At 43.6% G+C, this 17290-nt stretch overlaps 1 protein-coding gene across 8 annotated transcripts in view; it reads left to right on the top strand.

The window, feature by feature from the left end:
* The window catches only part of pot1 (protection of telomeres 1 homolog), a 268174-nt gene that overhangs the window by 201662 nt on the left and 49222 nt on the right, over nt 1-17290 (top strand). For all 8 annotated transcript variants that reach the window (XM_048548944.2, XM_048548943.2, XM_048548946.2 and 5 more), the window contains one exon: nt 8589-8744. In XM_048548944.2, the coding sequence (XP_048404901.2) occupies nt 8589-8744 (156 nt within the window). The remainder of the gene's footprint in view (nt 1-8588; nt 8745-17290) is intronic.

Below are 17290 nucleotides of genomic sequence, written 5' to 3' on the forward strand. Positions count from 1 at the left end.
TGATAATGGAAGAGTAGGGGTAATATCATTGTAATTTGATTTGTCGTTGTCGTCGCACATACCCAAGGAGGCTGAACCATTTTGTTTTCAATGCAGTACAGGCAGATCGTAGCAAACAAGGACGTAAAGATCACGAGTGTTTCGACAGAGTGAGGCAGACAAGAATACAGCTGCACAGGAGGCCCTCAAAACAAGATCAACATTAGATTTGAAATTAGAGGGGCAGCACAGTGGCTCAGTGGTTAGCGCTGCTGCCTCACAGCTCCAGGGACCCGTTTCAACTCCACCCTCAGGCGACTGTCTGTGTGGAGTTTGCACATTCTCCCTGTGTCTGCGTGGGTTTCCTCTGGGTGCTCCAGTTTCCTCCCACAGTCCAAAGATGTGCAGGCTCGGTGAGTTGGCCATGGGAAATTGTCCATAGTGTTCAGGGATGCATAGATCAGGTGGGTTGTAGGGGAATGGGTCTGGGCAGCATGTTCGGAGGATCACTGTGGACTTGTTGGGCCAAAGGGCCTGTTTCCACACTGTAGGGATTCTATGACGTTCTATATCTAGAAAGGTCCATCCAGCAGTCTAAAAACGCTGGGGAAGAAGCTGTTCTTGAACCTGTTGGTGTGTGTGTTCAAACTTCTGTGTCTTCTGCCTGAAGGAAGAGGTTGGAAGAGATTCTAATCCAGGTGAGAGGGGTCTTTGACGATGTCGACTGCCTTTCTGCAGCAAGTAGAAGTGTAGGTGGGGTACGAATAGAAGTTTGGCTTGGGTGATGGTCGGGGCTGTGTTCACAGCTTTCTATAGTTTCTAATGGTCCTTGGCAGAGCAGTTGCTATACTAAGCTGTGATTCACCCACATAGAATGCTTCCTATGGTGCATCTGTAAAAGTTGGTGGAGTCCTAATCGACATGCTGACTGTTCTTAGCCTCCTGAGGCAAAAGAGTTGTTGTTGTGTCCTCTTGGCCATCACATGTATGTGGGAGGTCCCGACCCCATTGTTGGTTATCACGACTCCTAGGAATCTGATGCTGTCAACCCAGTTCACCTCAGTCCCATTGATGGTAGATACCGGTGCATCCTCCTCTTTTATTCCTGAAGTGGATGATCAGCTCTTTAGTTTTGCTGATATCGAGGGAGACATTGTTATCTTTGCACCATGATGCCACGCATTCTCTCTCTCCTTCCTGTGTCAAGGATTATCGTGAAGTAGGTGCTGGTGTCTACCTTCACTGATTGTGGTCTGTGGGTCAAGAAGTTGAGGATCCAGTTCCAGAGGGTGGAGCCAAGAACATTGAATGGGGGCAGTAGTTAAGTTCTCCCCTGTTGAAAATGGTCATTGCTCGGCACTTGAGTTGTGAGTGTTTCTTTCCACTTAGATTTTGAGTCTTGCTGTACTTGTCACGCTGCTAGTTCTGGAAGACTATTCTCCAGACTTCCAGTAATAGTGCTGTTGGAAATAATGGTAAGCAGACACTCACATTGACATATTCTCACTGACAGCAAACCAGAAAATAAAATGTGGTGCACTTCTCACTTTTATTGAAGATTTTTACAAAGAACAAAATAAATATATGGGAAGTTAACTTCAGATGAGGATAGACATTTAAATATTATTTGGTACCATTTTCCGAATGTTGTATTAATTTTGCAGGGCAATTATGTCCATTTAACAATAAAAGTGAAACTGGTAAACCGTTGGAACACTTGCTCAAAAAGAAGAAACTTTATCAAGGATTTTGTTTTTCAAAATGTTTTAAAATGTTTTCAAGAGTCAAATTCTGGTAAATTCAGAGATTTCTATTTGAGTACAGATTTAGTTGGGGGAGGTGGGATCTTCAGCAGTGCCCCTGATGGGAAGTGAAAAATTGCTAAAAAGAGCTTCTCTATTTACACAGTTAATGTGACGTATGCAGCTGCAAGAGATTACTGTCAACTTCAGAGCAGTAAAGGCAGCAAGCATTGTCAGGTTTACTACTGTTGCTAGCACAAATCTCAAATCCAATTATCTATTCCTGAAACTGAACTAAAGAAACGTGGATAAATTTACCAGGAGAGGTGTTTTCAAATGCATTGTTCTAAGAATTTGCATTGCAAGCTTTCCGATGCTAAGTTCAGTGGATGTCTTTAGACCAGAAGTATCCTTGTCAGAGTGCAGGATCGATTATTCTATCGAGAAAAGTTTGTTATATATAGTCCAGATCGAAGCTGTCTGAATCAAGTGTGACCAATACATCAAATTCAAAGACGTGAATATAGAAGATACTTGTGTCTCAGTAAATTGACTGAAATACATCTATTAGGCAGGATTTGTTAACGTTTGGAACAATAAATAATTAAAATGCATTATCTCATGGTCCTGTAACTGTTAAGCCGTTTAAAATGTGATGCATTCATCCATTAACCTTGATGCTTTTCAGTAATTAACATCATTCCTGTACCTATTTCCTCTGCTCCTGAATCAACAAATAAAATACCCACGCCCTATCAGCAAAGCCAATAGTTGAATTAGCAGCATTTCGGGCTGCTGTGGCACAGTGGCAATATCCTTACCTATGAGCCAGGAGACCTGGGTTCAAGTCCCACCTTCTCCAGTAGTGCGTAATAACATCTCTGAACGGTGAAATTCCAAAATATCTACATCCTGGATAATCTACATATTAAAGAATGCACTTACTCTCCGCTGTTCGTTATAAACGGAGGGAGCTGGGTGGGAAGTTACTTGAAAGCTGATGGGACTTGCAAGAGCTAAACTTTGGCAACACAGCTATACACGAGAGGAAGAGAAAGATTGAAAAGGCCACACTTTTAGAGGATGTTTTAGAGGAAAAGACAGTTGTTTCTGTGCTCATCGACATGGCTCCAAGTTGATTTGTTACCTCGGTGCTGAGGTCAAGGATGTCACACAAAGGCTGCAGGATATTTGTTCTGTGGGAGTGTGAGCAGCTAGAGGACGTAGTCCATGTTGATAGCGATGGCATTGCTTGGGAGGGGAATGTGCTCCTGCAGCCAGACTCTCAGGAACTGGGTAGAAACATAGCAAGTGGGACCTCTATAGCAACAATTTCCAAATTTCTCCCAGAGTCAAGTTCAAAAGAGTACAGAAATAAACTAAGACTGATAAATATGTGGCTGGGAGGCACAGTAACAGAATATAGGGTTGATCATTTAGGACTGAGATGAGGAAACATTTCACTAAAGGATAGTGAACCTGTGGGATTCTCTATCACAAAAGTCGGTGGATTCAAGAAGGTGTTAGATATATTTTAAGATTTTAAAGACATCAAGGAGTACAGGCTGAAAGCAGGAGTATGGCATTAGATGGTATGGATCAAACATGATCATATTGACTGGCTTAAAGGGCCAGATGGCTTACTTATCCTCTAGTTTCTAGGACAGGCACCAAGTAGTAAATACAATTGAGACCCAGGCTAATTCTAACAAGCTCAGTAGAGAGGTGGTAAAGCAATTACAAGATGCAAAAAGGTATTCTGATATCAAGATTGACAGCTAACATGAAGAGCAATCTCAAAAGTTTCTATAAAACACATCGTACATAAATAGTAGCAAAAGGATGAGTGGGGCGGATCAGGAACCGAAGAAAGGGATTTACACAGAGAGGTAAAAAGCATAGCTGAGGAGTTAAATACATACTCTGTCCCTGTCTTTATCTAAAGTAAATGCTGCCACAGACCATGGCGAGAGCAGAGAACTCAAATCACTAGAAGGGTTTAAAGCCGATAAGCAAGTGATATTGTACGTTCATTTGTTCATTATACAGACAATTAACAGGCACATGGAAAAGTGTGGTTTATTTGGAAAAGTCAGCATGGACTTGTTCAGGGAAAATCATGTCTGACCACCTTGCTGCAGGTTTTTGAAAAGACAATAGAGAGGTTGATGAGGGTAAAGCTGCTGATGTGGTAAGCATGTACTTCTCAAAGTGCTTCAGTATATTGCCATGTAACAGACCAATGGGACAAGTTATAGTTATGGAATGAAAGGGACAACAACAACGTTGATATTAAATTGGCTGAGGAAATAAGGAACAGGGAGAAATAGTTAATGGGTACTTTTCATTCTGGAAGAACTTTTTGTGAGTGGAAGTTCCCAGAAGTCTTTATTAGGAGCCTTGTTTTTTTCCAATATAATTAAATGATCTCAACCTCAGTGGACAGTTTAAAAGTTTGCAGACAACGCAATATTTGAATTGTAAATGGTAGAGAGGACAGTGTAAAACTTGAAAAAAGCATTGACAAATTGGTAGGTAAATGGCAGATGAGGTTCAGTATAGGGAAATGTGAGATGATGCACTTTGGTACAAAGAACATGGAGAATCAACAAAATAACAGTACTGTTCTAAATGGTATGCAGGAGCAGAGGGAGCTAGGATTAGGTTGTTAACGATGGTAGGACAGATAGGGAGAGCTGTTAATAAAGCATGCAGTATTCTAGGTCCCATTTATAACTCCATAGATAACCAGATCAGGCAAGTTATAATGAATTTATCGAGGACTGTAGTTATACTTCAGCTGAAGTGTTGCATACAGTTGTGAGCACCCTATTGTAGGAAAGGTGCAAATGCATTAGAGAGTGTGCAGTTGAGTTTTATGAGAATGGATCCGGAATGAGACATGTCAGTTATAGGGATAAGTTGGACAAGATTGTTTTCCTTGTAGAAGACTAAGAGAAAATTTGATAAAAGTTTCCAAAATCATGAGTTTGAGCTGAGTTAATACCGAGCAATTGTTCTTGCCAATGATGTTTCTTTATTTAAGAAGGGCAAGCGGATAATCCAAGAAAATATAGACAAATGAGCCATACATCAGTGGTCAGGAAATTATTGGAGAAGGTTCTTAGGGACTGGATTTACTCATGTTTGGAAAAGAATAGATTTAATAAGGATAGTCAGCATGACTTTATGCAGATGAGGTCTTGTCTTACAAATGAGAAAAGTGAGAGTAGGGCAGTGTATGTTGTCTACGTAGGCTTTAGTCAAGCATTTGTCAAAGTTCCTCATGGTAAGCTGGTCCGGAAGATTAAGTCACATGAAATCTGTGATAAATTGGCAAATTGGATACAAAATTGGCATGGTCATAGAAGAGAGAGATAGTTGTGCTGGTGTGTTTTTCAGACTGGAGATCTGTTAACAGTGGTGTTCCATCAGGATCAATGCTGGGACGTTTGTTGTTGATAAAATATAAACAATTTGGAGGAAGGCGGAAGATAGTGCGGAAGGTTGTCAAAGGATTCAGCAGGATGTAGATCAGTTGGAAAGTTGAGCGGAGAACTGGCAGGATAATTTAATGTAGACAAGTGTGAGGTGATGCATTTGGGAAGTCAAATGAGAGAGGAAAATGTACAGTTAATGGCAGGACCCTTCGAAGTATTGACAAATAGAAGGATCATGGGATATAATTCCATTAAAAAATGATAAGTCATATTGCAGCTGTATAAAACTTTAGTTAGGTCACGTTTGGACTGCTGCCACGCTGTAGGAAGGTTGTGGAGGCTTTGGAGAGGCTGCTAAGAGGTTTACCAGGATGTTGCCTGAATTGAATTATATTACCTATCAGGAGAGGTTCGACAAACTTTGATTGTTTTCACTGGCATGTCAGATGACCTGATAGAAATATATAAACTGATGAGAGGCATCGATAGTTGGTCGTTTTCCCACCATGGAAATGTCAAAAACTGGGAGGCATAGGCTTAAGGTGAGAGGCAGGAAGTTTGAGAGATGGGTGAGGCAATTATTTTATCCAGAGAGTGTCAGGTGCCGGAATGCGCTGCCAGGGGAAGTGGTAGAAGCAGATACATTAGTAAAGTTTAAAAAGGACTCAAACAGGCACATGAATAGGCAGGGGATAGAGGGAGACGGGCCATGTAGAAGCAGAAAGGGTTAGTTTAGAATGATATCGCGGTCAGCACAGACATGGTGGGACGAAGGGCCTATTCTTGAGCTCTATATTTGTAAAAAGATCAAGAAGCAGAGTACATGGTTTTAAAGTGGGTTTTTTTTGCAAAAGAAACAGATGAGAGGTGAGACAGAACTGTTTTCACTCTGCAAGTAGTTAGGGTCTGGACTGCACTGCCTGGATACTTGGTAGAGATAGATTCAATTAGGTCATTCAAGAGGGTGTTAGCTGTGATTATACAAATAAAGTCAGTGTGCAGTTTTGTGGAGAAAAGACAGGAGATTGGTACTAAGCTAAAACTGAGAGTCACTGCAAACATAATGGGCCAACTGGTTCACCTTCTGCACTATACTAATTCTATTATGCATTCTCACCTTTAAATTGTTTTTTGTAGTGCTGTCGAAAAAAAATCTTCCAAATGGTTGTAAAACGATCCTAATGGTGGCAATGTATTTGGTAGCTGTTAGGATCTCTTCTACCACAGGCTAATGTTCAAAACTTAAAGTGTACATGGATTGTTTACAGCTATGATTTGTACGCCCATTGCAGTCGACTTTTAGATGCATCAAGTGATGGTTCAACCTAGTATGACTTGGGTGTAAGCTGTTGTCCATCCTCCTCTTCCAATCAAAATACCACAAATCCCTCCTTCACGGCACTGTGCGTGTTCTCAGAAGGTCAGTCACCACCAACATCTCAAGGGCAGTTTCACAAGGACACCAAATGCCAGCTTTGCCCGCAATGCCCATGAAGAAATATTTAAAAAGTGTGGAGTGTGCCGCTTCTTAAAGTACACTCCAACAAAATTATTCAGGAAAATCTTCACCTATGTGTTCTGTGTAGAAGGTGGTGTGGTTCTTACGATGATAGACAATCCATCTGATAAAGGACCTCATTTTTTAAAAAATTGATTGTGTGGCCCAAGATCTTGAAGTAAAGAATAAATATCTTTGCTGTATGAGAACTCCACCAGATCTCTGCTGGCCTAATGGCTCATTCAGTCCCTTTCACCTATTATGGCTGTACTTGCTCATCTATATTGGCTCAAAGTTCAGCAGTGTTTGTTTGAAAATGCTTATTTCCCTGCTTGGTTTCACTGCATCCTATCTCTGTTGTCTTTGACAGCCTCAGGACCCTCATATCTGCAGCCGCCTTATTCTCACCTCTTGAGCATCACCGAGTATTCATTGACCCGGCATTGGTGACTGTCCGTTTTGCTGTCTAACCTGGAAATTTTGTATTTATGAAGTCAGAGTTATACAGCATGGAAACAAACCCTTTTGTCCAACATGCTCATGCCAACCAGATATCCTAAACTGATCTGGTCCCATTTGCCAGTGTTTGGCCCATATCCCTTTTAAACCCTTCCTATTCATACACCCATCCAGATGCCTTTTATAAGTTGTAATTATACCAGCCTCCACCACTTCTAGCAGCTCATTCTATACATGCTCCACCCTCTATGTGAAAAAGTGGCCCCTCAGGTCCCTCTTATATCTTTCCCCTAACACCTTAAACCTATGCCCTCTAGTTTTGGTCTTCCCTACCCTGGGAAAACGACCCTAGCTATTCATCTTCTCCATGTCCCTCATGGTTTGTAAAACCTCTCTAACGCCACCCCTCAGCTTCTGACACTCCAGGGAAAATAACCCCAGTCTGTTAAGCCTCTCCCTCTAACTCAAATCCTCCAACTCCAGCAACATCTTTGTAAATCTACTCATGAGTCCTTTCAAGTTTAACAACGTCTTTACTGAAGTAGGGAGACCAGAATTAAACACAGGATTCTAGAATTGGCCTCAACAATGTCCTGTATAGCCACGATATGACATTTCAACTCTTATACGCAGTGCACTGACCAATGAAGGCAGGTTTACCTGAGACTCCACTTTCAAGGCAACGTACGCCTGCACCTCTTGGTCTCTTTGTTCAGCAACGCTGCCCAGAGCCCTACCATTAAGTGTGCAAAACCTGCCATGGTTTGCTTTACCAAGATGCAACACCTCACGTTTATCTAAATTAAACTTTGTCTGCCATTCCTCAGCCCATTGGCCCATCTGACCAAGGTCCCACTGTACTACTTCACAGTCCAGGACACCACTAGTTTTGATGTCATTTTTTGACCTGCAAACTTACTTATTTATACCTCCGATATTCACATCCAAAGCTTAGTATGGATTAAAAAGAGCAGTGGTCTCTGCAGTGAATCTTTGTGGCACACCACTGATCACAGGCCATCCACCCTGAAAAACAACTCTCCATCAGCACCTGCTATTTCCTACCTTCGAGCCAGTTTTGTATCCAATTGGCTAGCTTCCCCCAGGTTCTGTGATCTAACCTTGCTAACCAGTCTATAATCAGATTTCTCTCCCTAAAACACACTCCTTCCTTCTCTTAAGACACCCCTTAAAACATATCTGAAAGTCCAAGCTTTTAGGCAGCTCACCTTGACCTCTGTGTCTCCGTTTGTATCATCTGTTGTTTTATGAAAGGCCTTGTGACCTCATATTATAAGAAGGTGCTATACAAATTCCGCGATTTTTGTTGGGAATTAAAAGTGTGACGGGTAAGACTGGTTTTAGACACAATATTACTCGACATAACTAATCCAAGCGAATGAATGTTAAATGTCGGGTGAACGTATTAAATATTTCAATGATGACAAGTGAAACTGATGTTCTGAACAGGTTTGGGATGGAACCAAATACCCTCACCCATTGTGGCAGGTACCTGTGGATGAGAATACCCTGGAGGGAGATCCTGCTGATATCCATCGACTGAGCAACCTGGCTATGGATGTGTTGGTTTACGATAACCACATTGGAGCTGCAAACTCTCTCCAGGTACTGTGTCTGAGCAAGCTGCCTCAATCGCTGATTGGTACTGATTGGAGAGACTCACTGAGATGTTCAGATAATGACATGCAGTCTGGCGGCCGAATCACAAATTAAATTCAATTCAATATCTTTCTCTGCTGTTCTCCAGTTAGTTCAGGTAAACCTGCTTGCAGGTAGTTGAGTTTAGTGTTTGATTGGGAAAGAAGCTTGTATTTTCCTTGCCCTGTCATTGCATGAGAACGTTTAATTTAGCTGTGGATCAGTTTTGTTCTTCAGCAGAGCTTGCCAACTTCCTGAATGTGAAAGTCTTCAGCTGCGTTTGTTTGTAGTTTTGTTCCTTCTCGATCAGCAATAGAGCATTTTGGAGATCCTTTCTGTCCAGCATTTGGCCGGTTCATTGTTTGCACCAGACAGTTCGATCCCAGTTTAACCAAAACAGAGACAGCCAGCAGATCTGCATCCAGGGAGAGAGATGCAAAGTTAATTTTTCAAGTCTGCTGTGACTCTTCTCTCAGAACGGCACTGAGCTGGAAAATGATGTTTTTCATGCTGTTGACGAAGAAGTTGGAGGAGCGAGAGGGACAAATTGTGGAAGTGCTGAGAACAAAAGATAAAGTGAGTGCCAATGGTCATAGAGGAAGGATATAGATGCAAAATAGGTGCTAATGGGGCCGTGGTCATTGAGAGGAGGAAGAGATAAAAGAGCAGTCTTACATCTTCTGCAATTGTACAGGAAATTGCATAGAGGTGTGGCAAGGTGTTAGGACGAGTAGACCAGGGGCATAGATAGAGGGCACGGTCCAAGTGGGATGCTGACACTGGAGGGGAGGTGAAGATGTGTTTGGTGGTGGCATCCTGGTGGAGGTGATAGAAGCAGTGGAGGCTGACCCTTTTGAATGTCGAGGCTTGTGGGGTAGAAAGGGAGAATAAGGTAAGCCCTTTTGCTGATCTGAAGGGAAAGTTAAGGGTGGTGTCCAAAGTGTAGGAAATGATATTTCTCAAAGTTGGAAAGTCATTTTGAACATTGAGTTCAAGGCGATAGTTACCAGATATTGTGTGATTTCAGCTCAATTACCAGCAACCCAGAAGGAGAGATGATTGCTTATGGTATTTGCTGAGTTCAGTTTTACAGCTCCAGAAAAGGCAGGTTTATACAACAGGCCTTAGCAGCAGAAGTGCTGTTTTTAGCAGCCTGCAAGTAGTCGGAGGATAGTACATGTATGGAATGAACTGCCAGAGGAAGTGGTGGAGGCTGGAGCAATTGCAACATTTAAAAAGCATCAGGATGGGTACATGGAGGAGCACAGCAGGTCAGGCAGCATCGGAAGAGCAGGAAAGTTGACATTTCGGTTTGGGACCCTTCTTCAGGTATCCTCCTCTAATGCCGCCTGGCCTGCTGTGTGCCTCCAGCTCTACACTGTTATCTCTGACTCCAGCATTGGCAGTTCTTACTATCTCTGGATGGGTACACAAATGGGAAAGTTTTAGAAGGATATGGACCAAATGCTAGCAAATAGAGCTAGATTTATTTAGGATATCTGGTCGACATGGACAAGTTGGACTGAAGGGTCTGTTTCCATGCTGTACAATTCCTATGACTCGCGTTGTGTGAATGATCTCAACAAAAATCATGTGGTGGGAAGAGTAATAGCTGGATATGTGCGACACAGGGCAGCAGTCACACCCTGATACCAGACTCTCGATTACATCCTGTCAGACTGAGCGGAGAGCCATGTTATTTAGTGAGAACAATGTCAGAATAGCCAATGTCACTTTAAGTAGTTAGAAATATGATTTCAATATAAATTATTCTTGGAGCTTTTCATAAAAGATTTATACGCATTCAAAGCAGCTGGTGGAATTTGAATTTCGTTAATAAATCTGAATTTAAGGTTGGTCATCCACGATAGTGACTGTGCCAATTATTATCGATTTGTTTTAAAAACCCAAACATTTCTTTAATGCCTTTAGAGAGGAAGTCAGCCATCTTGAACTCATCTGGTCTACATGTGACTCCAGGCCCACAACAGTATTCCCTCCTATGCCCTTGATAATGCCACACAGTTCCAGAACAAATAAAGATGAGGAACATGTGATGCCCAAGCTGCCAAAACTCATGTGCCATGAAAGAGTGAAAACGGATTTGCTATTCATCAGTGTGCCCCTCCATTAGGAGGCTGCTTTTCACTGTTGTGTGCTGTAAATGGTTATGAGCTAGTTTAATTCATGGCAGAATTGGAAAAGTGCTAATTATACAAGTCTGTTTTGAAGTCAACTTACTCACATAATGATCCAGAAGTGCGGACTCTACCAATATGGGACACACTGCATTGTATCATTGCATGTCTGTGAGGTTTACGCGTTTGGGACCAATTGAGCTAAAAGGTCACTGTTTGCTTGTGCACGTTTGTGCATCTGTTTTTTTTAATTCACCCATGGGATGTGGATATCGCTGGCTAGGCCAGCATTTATTTCCTATCCCTAATTGCTGTTGAGAAGGTGGTGGTGAGCTGCCTCCTTAACTCTCTGCAGTCTATGTGGGAAAGAGAGCAATGTGGAGTATTTTAATGTTGGCTTCCCCTTTAAAGCACATCTGTGCTTTTTAGCTCCAGCCCGTGTGGTAATGAGTCCCACATTCACACCGCTTCCTGGGTGGAAAAATTTCTCATGGGTTTCCTTTTGGATTTATCAGTGACCCTCTGATATGTGTACTCTAGTTCTGATCTGTCCTACGACTGAAAGCATCATTTCTCCATCTGCCTAGTAATCTCATATCCTGGGGTGATGGGTTAGCCTTCCTGCAGAATCCCTCCCTCCACTCTTAGTCCTTGCATATCCCACTCCCTCTTTCTAACTAGTGCAGTCACTCACTGTTGAGTCACTCTCATTCTTCTGCCCAGACTACCCCTGCATCTGAATGTGAGTGAGTCATTGGGTTATCACCATTCGTCGAATCACTGAGCTCTTCTCTGCTGGCTCGACTTGTGGCAGCTTGTGTCCAGCTGGTTAAGATGTGTTAGCCAGATGCAAATCAAACCTAGATACTTATCATCCTGTAAACCTGTGGGTTACCTGTGACACTCACTGAGCTCCTGTGGAGCGTGCAGGTCTCCTGTTTCAAGTTGGACGTGATCCTGTTACTGTTTGCATAGGATGAAGGAACAATTGAGTGTGCAGTCATTCGCTGTGCTTCAGGAACTGGACTTTATTATCAGGTTCTTTTTGTTGGTCCAGCTATTTTTAGGAGGTCAGTTTGATTGATCCTCTGAACCTCCTATGGTATATTTTTGTTTAATACATTGGTCTGGAGAGAGCAGAGTCTGTGGATGCAGTTCTGGTCCCAGTCTGACTCTTGGCACATTTAGTTGTGGAATAGTTTCTGTCTCCTCTATAATTCCATGTGGTGCTTAAATTGAGGTTAGAAATTGACTTTTCCTGGGCCTGTTTTGGCTGCCGTGTCACAGGGCACGTTTACAAGTGGGCACTTTGGATCTTGTGACCAAAAACCTGCACATTCTGCAATCCACGGTATACAAACAGGAGGCTGGAAGAACACACCAGGCCAGGCAGCATCTGGAAGAAAGGAGCAGTCAATGCATCGCCAGTCCTGAAGAAGGCTAATACTCGAAACGTTGATTGCTCTTTTCCTCCAGATGCTGCCTGGCCTGGTGTGTTCTTGCAGCCTCCTGTTAGCCTAACTTGGAGTTTGTGATGTTGCTGATGTGGGCCATGAGGAGTCTCAATGGGCCCAGTGGCTTCCTCAAAAACTGTTTCCACATTGTACTGGGAGTCGCTAAGCCAAAGGGGCTGTGTTGCTGTTTGAAAAGACCTGGCCTCAGGCCATTGAGAAGGAAGCAGCCTGTAGCTGTGTTGAGTGTCCATATGTGGAGCTCTGGGGCACCCTGTTGTCAATCCCACACACTTCTGGAAGAACACGTCAATTCAAAACACACTTCAAGAAACCAGTTGTAACAGATCTAACTTCAGCCTGCAAAAGATGGCCGTGATGTTCCATAGAACGTGTTTTATTTCATCTTCAAAGTGCGGAGCCCACCGCAGTTGTGTTGGACAAGGATCTGTACCACTTTGGAACTGGGCAGCAGTGTTTTCAATGAGTTCGAGTTCAGAAAGTGGAAATAGCTGGCCAGGAAAATGGGAAAATCTCAAGGCTGCAGAAGCATGGGCGAGGATTGCAGCATCAGGTGGGTGGAGGCAGGACTAAAGAGAGACGGATGACGTGCTGGAGACAGAGGGAGGGAACTGAGGTGTTTGTAAGTAGGGCAGTTGCGAACAGTCTGCACTCCTTGGATATGAAGGGGTCTGTGGTGAGGAGTTAAAGTTGGGGGCTGAAGATAATGGCCTCTCAACATTCCATGGGAGAGAGTTGAGGCCGATGCAGAATCCGTTCTTGGATATGCAGCGTGACAGTGTGGAGAGAGTGGAGATGTCGATAGAGCTGATAGTGACTTGAGCCGACTGTTGCCTGTGGCAAGCGCCACTGTACATTCGGATATCTGAGTGCGGGGCTTGGTGTTGGTGAAAAATGAGAGGGAATTGGGGATCGAGGCTTTATTTTCAGGGACAGTAGTTCAGGGGTGAGAATGGCGAGGTGGAGTCCTGGTTTGAGATTGCGCTGGAGAGTTAGCTCTGTAGTCTTTGAGGTGACTTTGTTGTAGCAGCTCCCACTGGTTCCCTGTACAGTAAACATGAATTCTGGAGTCAGCCTTTCTGAGGAGGTATGTACCAACTTCACTGAAGTAATGTGGTGAAACCCAGCCATTTCTCTGAATGTCCATACTCAGCTAGTGCTGCTGATGTGTTTTAACTTGCTCCAGTCCATCTGGTTCTCGAATTACATTGGACAAGATTTTGGACCAAAAAGGGGCATTTTCTTTCCTGTTTCTGCCAACCCAAGATTGAACTAAATTTCTCTACATTGTTCGACAGGAACATTGGCAGTCACATGCGTGGGCCATTCAGCCCCTCTCAATGAATTCGCAGCGACCGTGGTTAATCTGCATCGTCACCATCCTTCCACCTTTGTCCCATACACTTCCATATTCTTGGCAAAGAAAGAAAACTTTCTATCCCAATTGTGCATTGAGCCCACCTGAGCCTCGATGGCTAGTTTCGGGGGAGTGCCCCAAATTTCCTGTATGAAAAAATGCTTCCTGAAATCACCCCTGAACGAGCTTGCTCTGATGTTAAGATCTTCACCTCTTGTAGACTATTTTACCTCCATGGACTCTTAAAGATCCGTTAATCATCTTAAACAACCCCATTAAATTGTCCCAATAGTCAAGGGAATACAAGCAAGTTGATGCAATCATACTAGTGTCATTTAATCCTTTAATCCCTGATCTCAATCTCGTCCCTTCTCGTGTTTTGAGAAACGAGGAAATGTCAGATCAAGCTGGTAAGCAAATAACATCTGGCATGGCCTCTTTCAGCTGTATTTCTTTTCTTGATTTCTGGTTGCCTTGCATTAAATCGGTTTTGTTTCTACTTTTGCTGCTCAGTGCAGGTTTTTATTTCACTTGCTTGTTCACAGAATGCGGGCCAGCATTCCTCACCCATCCGTGATTGCCACTGAGAAGCTGGTGGTGAGCTGCTTCTTCAACCGAGGGATTGTGGGGACACCCCCTGTGGCAGTATGCTGTCCTTGTCCTTCTAATAGCTAGAGGCTGTGGGCCATGAAGATGTTGTCAAAGGAGCCTTTAAGTTGCTGTAGTGCATCTTGTAGATAGTACGCACTGCTGCTACTGTACATTGGCAAGGGGGGAGGTTAAATGTTAAAGGGCTGTTTTGTACTGGAAGAAATTGAGTTTGTGTTATTAGAGCCACAGTGATCTAGACACATAGAGAGCACAGTCTTGACTTATGCCTTGTTAATGATTGAGGGACCTTGGAAGGGGACTTACTCTGTGCAGGTTTCCTAGCCTTTGACCTGATCTTGTAACCACTGTGTTTATGTGGCTAGTCCAGTTCAGTTTCTTTCAATGGTAACTGTGCAGGGTGGTGATAATGGGGGAGGGTGCAGCATAGTCGTGAACTTGGCTGTCAAGAGATAATGCTTATATCCAGCCTTTTTTGAAATGATCATTGTCTGGCACTTGAATGGCATGAATGTCACTTTTGGATATTGTCCAGATCTTGTTGCATTTGGATGTGGACAGTGTCACTATCTGAGGAGTCGCGAATGATGCTGGACATTGTTCAGTCATCAGTGAGCATCCCCACTTCTGACTTCATGATGGAGGCGAGGCTGTTGATGAAGCAACTGATCAAGATAGTTGAGCCCGAGAAACTAAGTTCTTGTGGCACAACGGTCATATCCCCTTTTCTGAGGCAGGAGGCCTGGCTTCGAGTCCCACCTGCTCCAGAGTGGTGTAATAACATCTCCGAGCAAGTTGATCAGAAAAATCTACCCCGAGGAGCTCCTGCAGAGATGTCGTCTCAGCTCCAGGACTAACCTCCAACAACCAAAACCATTTTCCAAAGTGCCAGGTATGACTCCAACCAGCGGAGAGTTTGCCCCCTGATGCACATTGATTCCAGTTTTGTGAGGGCTCCTTGATGCTACATTTATTTGTCTGTCACGATTTTAAGGGTTGTCACTGTCACCTCACTGAAGAACAGAATCCCTCTGCCATGTGGAGGTCAATATCTCAGATATGCTGAGGAGAACCAGCGGCTTTGGCTTCTGTGTTTGATCTTGGTATTAGCCCAACTCTGTGATCTGGGTGTTTATACTTAGAAAGGCCATCTGTTACTCCTAAACAGGGCCTCCTCCCCAGGCTCTAATCCAGTATCAATCAAAACAGCATGGGGTCCATGAGAAAAGCACGGAAAGGAAAAGCTGCTCACAATTTCAAAGAGCTTGCTGCTGTCTGCTGTTTTTTCCAAATTCCGGTACAGCAAAAACGCTGTGCTTGCAGCTTAATGGCAATTCTCTTACACTGCATCCACTACTCATTCCTGAGGCTAATGTTCAGCCTGAAATAGAAAGAGCCTCGACAGGATGAAGCTACTAATTGGATTACTGCAATGCCTTCGTTTTTGCAAACGCTGGTGTGTTAATCAAGTATCCCGTTGCTATGAGATGCTGCCTCCTTTGATTGGAAGAAAACTAGGGACCAGTGTTACTAAAGAGCATCTGCTCTCTCCTGTGAAACATTGATGGGCAGATCTTCCCAGAGGCAAACTCTTTCTCAGCCCCATTCACTGCCACAAGGATGTGTTTGAAGCTGTGAGCTAGACAAACTAAAAAGAATCTCATTAAAAATGTAATGTCTTCACATTGTTTTAAACGTCTTATCATTAAACAGGTCAGAGGCTAGGAATTACTGCAGAAGTAACTCACCTCCTGACTCCCCAGAGCCTGTCTACCATCTACAAGGCACAGGTTAGGAATGTGATGGAACACTCCCCTCTTACCTGGATGAGTGCAGCCCCAACAACACTCAAGGCACCACATCCACAAGCATCCACTTCCTCCACCACTGACGCTCAGTAGCAGCAGTGTGTACTATCTACAAGATGCGCTGCAGAAATTCACCAAAGATCCTCAGACAGCACCTTCCAAACCCACGACCACTTCTATCTAGAAGGACAAGGGCAGCAGACACATGGGAACACCACCACCTTCAAGTTCCCTCCAAGCCACTCACCGTCCTGACTCGGAAATATATCGCTGTTCCTTTACTGTCACTGGGTCAAAATCTTGCAATTCTCTCCCAAAGGCTATTGTGGGTCAACCCAAGCAGAAGGACTGCAGCGCTTAAAGAAGGCAGCTCACCACCACCTTCTCAAGGGCAACTAGGGATGGGCAAGAAATGCTGGGCAGCCAGCAACGCCCACATCCCACAAATGAATTTTTAGAAGAAAGGTCCGAAGTCCTGTTTGCGAAATATAGTGGAAAGCTGCAGGTAATAAATGTGGTTGATGCCCCCCACCCCCCTTACTTAGCATTTATTAAAGTAGCAATGAGCAGTTTAAGCATGAATCAGAGCTAGAGGGGTAACTTTGACACTGGAAGGAGAGGGATATTATCCAGTGTGGAGACAAGGCTGTGAGCCCATGTGCAGAGCTTGGAGCAGTGTTGGGACTTAAGTGTTGCTAAGTACACTTCCCATGATTGCTTTTACTAAAGAAATTCTTGCAATTAAGTGCCCACTAAACCGACACTGCAAGAGAAAACGTTGTCTTTGTTTCAAGTTAATTAGATGCCACACTTTTTTCACAAATAACTTCCGTCTTCACCCCCACCCCACCCCAACCCTAACCAGCACCACTGTTACCCTTCTCCCATAGCCCTGGCTGTAACTCATTTTCTATTAAGTGAACAGCGTGATGATCCTGGTCTCCAAGTTATTAATGGCAGAGTTCATTCAAAAAAACACTGCAGACAATATATAGAGCTCTGCTGCTCTCTGCTGGTGAGTGAAGGTGCTGACATCTACCAAGGCTCTAACTACATTCTGTTCCAAAACTAGCCACACCCCCACGACGAGCTATTCCGGTACAGCTACAACATTGGCATCTAAAAGATT

This window comes from Stegostoma tigrinum, chromosome 18 (assembly GCF_030684315.1).
Source record: "Stegostoma tigrinum isolate sSteTig4 chromosome 18, sSteTig4.hap1, whole genome shotgun sequence".
Taxonomy (NCBI): Eukaryota; Metazoa; Chordata; class Chondrichthyes; order Orectolobiformes; family Stegostomatidae; genus Stegostoma; species Stegostoma tigrinum.